Source organism: Oxyura jamaicensis, unplaced genomic scaffold, assembly GCF_011077185.1.
Source record: "Oxyura jamaicensis isolate SHBP4307 breed ruddy duck unplaced genomic scaffold, BPBGC_Ojam_1.0 oxyUn_random_OJ72730, whole genome shotgun sequence".
Classification (NCBI taxonomy): domain Eukaryota; kingdom Metazoa; phylum Chordata; class Aves; order Anseriformes; family Anatidae; genus Oxyura; species Oxyura jamaicensis.
This window is the reverse complement of record NW_023311205.1, coordinates 1-7,995: the sequence shown is the minus strand read 5'-3', so window position 1 is coordinate 7,995 and position 7,995 is coordinate 1. Positions and strand designations below refer to the sequence as shown.

The following is a 7,995-nucleotide window of genomic DNA, read 5'->3' as shown; positions in this document are numbered from 1 at the left end:
GCTTTCCTCCAGCTTTCCTCCAGCTTTCCTCCAGCTTTCCTCCAGCTCCTGCCCCATTGCCTGCCACGGGCTCTCTCCGTGCTGCGGCGCAGCTCCCCCCGCGCAGCCCCTGGGTGACTCTGGGGAAACCCAACACGGGGGCGGGGGGCGCCGCGTTCCCAGGCAGGGCACGGTGGATGTGTTTTGTCTCTCAGTCCCTTCAGGCCCTGGCAGCGATTGATGGCCTGGGACTCGCGCGCGGCCTTTGAAGCGTTTGGGGCTGCTGCTGAGCTCCATTAAAGCTCACTTTGCAGCAGCACCCGCGGCACACAGGGAGGCTGGTTTCCCAGCGAACATCTGTGGGTTTTTAGCGGGATTATCTCTAATGGAGCTGCCCTTTGAGGCATCTGAGGGTTTCATGTGATTTACAGAGGCGAGCTGTGCTCGGTGGCTTTTGCATGGGAGAGGAGCGAGTGTCGGGCAGGCTCCCAGCCGGGCGCTGCCGCAGCTCCTGCCCACCCAGCCCGCACCACGGGGCTGCTCGCTCGGTGAGCTGGGGACATGAGGGGCCCTTCACTGCTGGTTGGGCTGGGGTCAGCGGCTCTGGTGCACAGCTCCACATCCTCTGGGGCCCGGCACCCGCAGGGCTGCTGCTGGGGTTGCTTGCCTGCCCTGGGTCTTGCTGCCTCCCCACTGGAGCTGCCCTCAGGCCGTGCTGCAGGGGGGTGCGTGGGCACTCCCTGCCCCGGTCCTGTGGGGGTGCTCCCCTCCCCTGGGGCTGTTTCCCTTCCTGCAGGAGTGGGGACACGGTGTTGGCCGGGGAGGACAGGACAAGGGGCAGCAGGGACAGAGGGGATGGGCAATTGCCCAGGGCAGTGTGGGGTCCTGCAGGAGGGGTGGTGGTGCTGCCGGGGGGACAGCGGTGTCACACAGCAGGGACAGGGCAGCTCCGTGCCCAGGCTGCTCTGCACAGTGCGGAGTCTCCAGTTCATGGAATCCGCCTAGGGCACAGGGAAGAGCCTGAGGGTCCCAGGGGCATGGGGAGGCACTGAGGTGTGCCAGGCTCTGAGCACCTGGGGGCAGGGCCAGGGAGGTCCCACTGCCCCCGGTGTGGGGCCATGCTGTTTGCTGTGGGCCCGCAGCCCCACTGTTAGGAGAGCAGTGCCTGTAATGTCATTTGCAGGTGACGGGAGTCGCGGGGGCCGTGGCAGGAAGGCAGCAGGCAGGCCATCAAGTAGGATTTGATTAATATGCAAATGGGCGGCGGGGAGAAGGAGCGCGGGAGACAGCGAGTAATTAATCACTAGTTAAAAGAAATTAATACCAACAGCAGAGGTTGTCAGGAAACAGCAGCAGAGTTAATCATCCAGAAAATTGGAAGAGGAAAAAGACGAGAGCGCGTGGGGAGGAGCGGGGCCGGGCCTGGCGCTGCCTCCGCCGGCGGCACGGGCACGGAGCCTGCCCCAGCGCCCCGGTGACTGGCGCGGAGCACCCGGGGGCGAGCGCGGCTGGGGCGTGCCCGCGGCTCGGCTCCGGGGGCTGGGGACCGGGTCCTGCAGCCGGGGACCCCCCCGGGGGTGTTCAGCGCCCGTGCACGTGGGGCACGCGGGGGGAGCCCGCTTCGGGCGGCGCCGCTCTCCCCCGCAGCCCCGCACCCGCCCGCAGCCCCCCCACCACAGCCCCGCAGCCCCGCTCCCGCCCGCAGCCCCCCAGCGCGCCCACCGGGGGGGCCGCAGCTGCTGCCTGTGCCCGAGCCCGCGGCCGGCTGCCCCCGCACGGTGCAGCAGCAGGCGGGGGGGCCGGGGCCGCCCCCGGCGGTGGGAAGCGGCTGCTGATGGCGGCGCGCCCGGCGCCTGCGGCACGTCCCGGAGCGAAGCCTCCCGCGGGGCGGCCGGGGGAGCTCCAGCCGCTTCCCGGCCCCCGGCATCTTCCGTCCCGATGAGCTACGCCCGCGGGACGGGCCGGCCGGCGGCGGGGGGAGGCTGGGTCTGGGGGTCTCGGGCAGGCTGGGGCCGTGGCGGGGGCACCAAAGCCGCCGGGCACCGCGGACGGAGGAGCGGGAGGTGCTGGCACCGGCTCTCGCTGCGGGGTCGGGGCCAAAATGCGGGAGCCTGAGCCCGCTCCTCCTCCCCCGTCCCTGCCCCACGCTGCCCCCCCCAGCCCGTGGGGCGCAGGGGGAGGGCTGGGGCCACGGATGTGGAGTCCCGGCCGCTCTCGGGGAGGCTCTGGGGGCGCAGGGACAGCGGGGGGGGGGGGGGGGGGGGGGGGGGGGGCGGGGGCCGGGGCCAGGCCGGGGGGCTGCGGGGCCGCGGAGGGGCTTCTTTATCTCGCTCCTGGCTCCTGGCTGCCGCAGCTGGGGGCTCGTGGGATGAGCGCAGGGCTCCTGGCTCTGGGACTGGGGACAAACCGCCGCTTTTTGGTCACCCACCAAGTGAATGAGGCGTTCGCGGCAGCAGCACCCCGCAGCATGAGGGTCCTGGCATCCCGTGGGGGTGTGCAACCCCACTGCTGTGTGTGCAAACCACATCTGTGTGTGCAAACTCTCTCTGCGGTGTGTGCAAACCCCACTGCTGTGTGTGTAAACCCTATTGCTGTGTGTACAACACCTCCCCGCGGGGTGTGCGGCCCCCCCAAGTATCTGGGCCTCTGGACACCTGTGCGGGGCTGGGGGGAAGAAGCAGCACCGGGTCAGCCGGGTGGGTGCCGGGCTGGGGGCTCCCGAGGACGGGCAGCCCCCGGAGTCTGCAAGCACTGAGGAGAGGGAGGAGGGAGGCAGGGCGGGACCCCCTGGGAGTCCTCTCCCCCCACCCCTTGTCCTCTGACTCCTCTCCTCCGGAGCCCTGTCCGGGGCCTCTATCCCCGCCCTCGGGGTGCCCACAGCCGTAGTACAAGGGGAGCCCCCGGCCACCCCCGCCCCCCCCCACCCCGAGGTACGCCTGTACCGAGGTCTTCGGCACGGCCGGGACGGGGTCCCCGGGCAGGGCGCGCCCCTCCCGGCCCCGGCGGGATCGCGGCCGCGGCCCCGCGCACGCACCGAGCCCGCCTTCCCCAGGCCTCCTACCTGTCAAATTAAAAGCAATTCCCCGGGGGGGGGGACCGCTCAAAGGCACTTTCAGGGCTAAATCTCATTTCTCCCCCTCCCCCTCGGCCGGCGCTGCTGCAGCGCTGGGGGAAGGGAAGGACAATGCAATTAAAAATGGAGTAAATAATGGAAGAAGCGGGTCTCCGTTCGGAAGTTTGCACCGGCGTAATTAGATCAGCGAGGGCTCATATGGAGCCCGGGGGGCTCACACGGAGCGGCGATGACAGGGGGCTCCAGGGACCGCTGGCAAGGGCACGGGGCCGGCAGCTGCCTGTCACCTCCCCGCGGCTGCCCCGGCTCGGTGGGAACGGACGGGGGGGGTGCGGGGCCGGGCCCCCGGCAAGGCGCGGCGCTTCGCTGCCGCTCGGGCACCCCCCGCTCGCCCTGAGCCTCCTCGGGGAGTGACGTCATCGCCCCCGCGCGGTGACGTCACCGGAGCATGACGTCAAGGGCGGCGGCGTGGAGCCCAACGACTCGGAGCAGGTGTCCGGGTACCGGGGTGCGCCCTCGCCCGCCCCTCCGTGGGCGGTGGGGACACGGACACGGGCACAGACACGGGCACAGACATGGAAACACGGACACATGTACACACACACAGACACGGACACACACACACGGACACGTACACACACAGACACATGTACACACACACAGACACGTACACACACACAGACACGGACACGTACTAACACAGACAGACACGGACACAGACACAGGCACGGAAACACGCACACGTACAAACACACACAGACATAGACACACAGACATGGAAACATGGACACGTACAAACACAGAGACATACGGACATGGAAACACACATGTACAAACACACAGACACACAGACATGGAAATACCCACACACGTACAAACACACAGGCACACAGACACGGCCACACCAACAGAGACACACGGACACAGACAAAGGTACGGACAGGGACACGCGGACACGGACACACAAACGCACGCGCGGATACACAGCCGGGGGTGCTGGTTGGGGCCCGCTTCTCTCCCCCTCGCTGTTCCCTGCCTCGGCTGCGGGTGGCTGCGCCCCGAGTCCGTCCTCGCGCCCACCCCTACCGGGGGGGTCCCGACACTCCGGGCGCGGGGCTGGGGCCCGGCGGCGGTGCCGGCGCGGGGCTGGGCGGGGCGCCGGGGTGCTGAGGAGCCGCGGCTCTGCGCCCCGCTTCGGCTCCCGCCCGCCCCGGAGCCCCCTCGGGCTGAGCACCCCACGCGTATGCGCGGCGCGCCCAGCTCGGGCTGTAGAGGGGGGTGCGTGTTCGTAGGTGCACGCGTCCGTCCGTCTGTCCGTCCCTCCGTCCGTCCGTCCGCCCGTGCGGAGCCCGCCGCGCCGCAGCGAGCCCCCGCGCTCCTCGTTAATAAGGTGTCTCCTTTATTCAAAATATATACACGCGGGGCGGCCCGGGCCTCGCGGGCGGACCGACGGGACAGACACGATAGAAAATAAAATTAAAAAAAAAAAAAAAAAAGACAAAAAAGAGAAATTGCACCAAAGCCCCCGGCGGGGGCGGGGGCAGCGCGGCCGCCCCGTTCCGGCTGCGGCCCGCGGTCAGTTCCCGGTGCCGGCCCGGCCCCGCTGCCTCAGTCCCCGACGTCGATCTCCTCCTCCGAGAGCTCGGCGGCGGGCGGCGGCTCGGGGCCGGCGGCGGGGGCGGCGGCGGGGGCGCGGGGGGGCTCGGGGAGCGCCGCCAGCTGCTCGAGGGCGGCGGGGGGCAGCGCCTGCAGCGAGGCCACGTCGGCGCGCATCTCCTCCAGGTCGCGCTTGAGCTTGGCGCGGCGGTTCTGGAACCAGGTGATGACCTGCGCCGTGCTCAGCGCCAGCCGTTGCGCCAGCTGGTCGCGGTCGGCCGGGGAGAGGTACTTCTGGTAGAGGAAGCGCTTCTCCAGCTCGTAGATCTGCTGGTTGGTGAACGCCGTCCGCGACTTGCGCCGCTTCTTGGAGGCCGGGCGGTGCCCGAAGGCGCCCAGCGGCTCCCGACCTGCGGGGACACGGCGTCAGCGCGGCCACCTCCGGCCCCACCGCCCCCCCCGGCCCCGCCGCCCCCGATTCCTCCCCGGCCGAGAAACGCCGAACCGTGCCCAACCGACCCGAGCCGCGCCCAACCGAGCCGTGCCGAGCGGTGCCCGACGGGGCCGCGCCGAGTTTTGCAGAGCCGGCCCTGCTCAGACGTGCAAAGCGAGCCGAACCGAAACGAGGTGGGCCGAGCCGAGCCGTGCCGAGCCGTGCAGAGCCTTTCAGCGCCGAGCCGAGCCGCGCCATGCTGCCCCGTGCCGTGCCGTGCCCGGTGCCGGTTGCGGCCCTGCCCGTGGCTCCGCACACAGCCCAGTGCCCAGCCGCGGGTTCCCGGGGCCCCGAGCCTCCCGACGCTCCCGGCCCGCCCCGCTCGCTTCCCCCGCCGCTCCTCAGCGGCCCCGACCCGGGCCGAACCGCCGCCCGCCGGCTCCCCGCCGCGCCGGGCCTAGCCCACCCGTGCCCCGCGGCCCCCGGCCGCTCCGTTCCCTGCTGGCCCGGCCTGGCGGAGCATTCCGGGGCCCCGGTCCGGTCTCCTCTCGCCGGCGGCTCGCCCCCGATCGTACGTCCCGGAGCGCTGCCGCAGGGCCCGCACTGCCCCGCGGCCGGGCTGGGCTCGCCCCCGACCTCCCCGCGCTGCCGGTAGTCCTTTCGCTTCAGCGGTTTTAGGAACTCCCGCTCCCCGCGGGCCCGTCCCGGGGCCCGCCCTCAGAGCGTTCCGGTTACCGGCGGGCCGGTGCCCCGCGGTCGGTCTCCGGTGCGAGTCGGTTCCGGCCGCGCCGAAGCTCCGAGGCCCCGACAGACCGCGCTCAGCGGCTCCTCCCGGTAAAGCGCTTCTGCGAAATGCGCGGATCCGTGTCCGGCCGCGGCCTGTCTGCTCCGTGCTCGGTACCGGCTTCCCATCGGCGGCGCCGTCCCGGTCCCGGTCCCGGTCCCGCTCCGCCCGGCCGTTAAAGTCTTTCTGCTGCCGGCGGCACCGACCCACCGCGCTCGGTAGCGCGGCTCCCGAGGCCCGGCTCGGCGGCGGCTCGCCCCGTGCGGCTCCCGCTAACGCTTCGCCGTAGCCCGCGGGGCTGCGGCCCGGGCCGCTCTCGGTTCTCCTCCCGCCGCCGGCCCCGGCCCCGCTGCGGCCCCGTTCGCCCGTAACGGGTCTGCCCGGCCCGGCCCGGTCTCTGCGAGGCGCCGGTCCGCGGCGGCTCCGTCCGTGTGTCCGTCCGTGCGGCGCGCTCGTTCGCTAACTGCGGGAGCCCCGGGCTGTCCCAGTTTTCTGCCGTGCCCGTCCGTGCAGCGGGCTCTTTCGTTAATGATGTTAATTACGGGAGTCCCGAGCTGTACCGGTTCTGTCCGTGTGTCCGTCCGGGTAAGGTTTTTTTTCGATAATTACAGGAGTCGCGATCTGCCTGTCCGTGTCCGCCCGAGTAACGTTTCTTTTCTTTTCATTTTCTTTTCTTTTATTTTATTCAGCAATTACAGGAACTCCGTTCTGCCCATCCGGGTGAGGATTTCGTTGTTAATTCCGAGAACTCCGATCTGCCCGTCCGTGTCCGTGTGTCCGTCCGGGTAAAGGCTTTTTTTCGTTAATTTCGGAACCACGCTCTGCCCGGGTTCCGTCCCCGTACCGGCTTTTATTTTTTCGATAATTACGGAGCCCCGAGCTGTCCCGTTTCTGTCCGTGTGTCCTTCCGGGTACGTTTTTGTTTTCTCCATTAATCACGGGAGCCCGCTCTGCCCGTCCCTGTTCCCGTGCAAACGTTTCTTTTCGTCAGCTCCGAGAGCCGCGCTCTGCCCGCCCGTGTGTCCGCCCCGTAACGGCCTTCGTCGGACCGGGGCTGCCGGGCCGCGCACACGGCGGCTGCCGCTGCCGGGAGCCCGGGGCCGCCCGGGGCGTTCGGAGGAGCCGCGGCCGGGCCGGGCCCCGCCGGCGACGTGGCTGAGCGGCCGGGCTGCCGCCGCCCGCGGGACCCGTTCCCAGCCGGGAGCCGCGCGGCCATTTCCAGCCCCGCCGAGCCGCCCCTGCCGGTACCGGGCGCCAGCAGCCGCCGGGGCCGGGAGTCCGCGCAAACGGGATTTCTGCGCTGCAAACGAGGATCGCGGCCGGGGCTGGCGTGTCCGCTCGTAACGCGGCGAGGAACACAGCCCCGCTCCGAGGGGCGGAAAAGCCGCGGCCCCGCGCGGGTTTTCGTTAAAGGTTTTTGTTACCGACGGGAGCGAGCCGGCCGCGGTCGGTCTGCCCGGTCCGCTCGGTAACGGATCCGCAGTCGCCGCGGGGCCGGTGCCTCCGTTTTAAGGCTGGGGCCGCCGGCGGGACCGATCCCGTGCCCTCTGCGGCGCGGACGCCGCGGCCCGGCCCGTTGGCGGCTCGTTATGTGCGGCTCCCGGTAAAGGCGGCGGGGCCCGGCCCTCCCGCCCGCCGCAGCGTTTTGCGGAGCTCGCGCTCCCGCTGCCGCCGGGCGCAGAGGGCTCGGTACCGGTCTCTGACCGCGCTCGTCCCGGGGTCGCGGCGGAGCTCTCGCGGCGCGGCTCGGCCGGTGCGCACGGCGGGGGCTCGCTGGGGCCCCCGGGCCGGCCCCGGCCTCTGCCTCCCTCCGGGCCGCGGCTCCGCGGAGCGGTAACGCCGCGCTTGGTCCTCGCTGCGGGCACGCACAGGGCCCTCCCGGGCCGCCGCCGCCGTCCGGGTTCTGGCCGGCGCCGTGGCCCCGCTATCCCAGTGCGGACGCGAACCAAACTTACCGGAGCCGCCGGGCCGGGCCGCGCCGCGCCGGACTGGAGGAGAGGAGAGACCCCGGAGGCGGCACAGGCCCAGCCCGCCCCGGGACCGCGTCCGCCGCCCGCCGCCCCCTCCGCGCCCGGGCCCGGCCCGGCCGCCGGACACGCACCTGCCCCGCTCCCTCCGGGCCCCCCCTCA

At 71.3% G+C, this 7,995-nt stretch overlaps 1 protein-coding gene across 1 annotated transcript; it reads right to left on the bottom strand.

Annotated features, from left to right (window-relative positions):
• Nucleotides 1–4,428: 4,428 nt before the first annotated feature.
• Nucleotides 4,429–5,071, bottom strand: LBX2 (ladybird homeobox 2; the record flags this gene model as incomplete). Its single annotated transcript, XM_035314461.1, has 1 exon — nt 4,429–5,071. A coding segment is annotated over one exon (411 nt), but the record flags the coding sequence as incomplete, so codon positions are not given.
• Between the last annotated feature and the right edge of the window lie 2,924 nt (nt 5,072–7,995).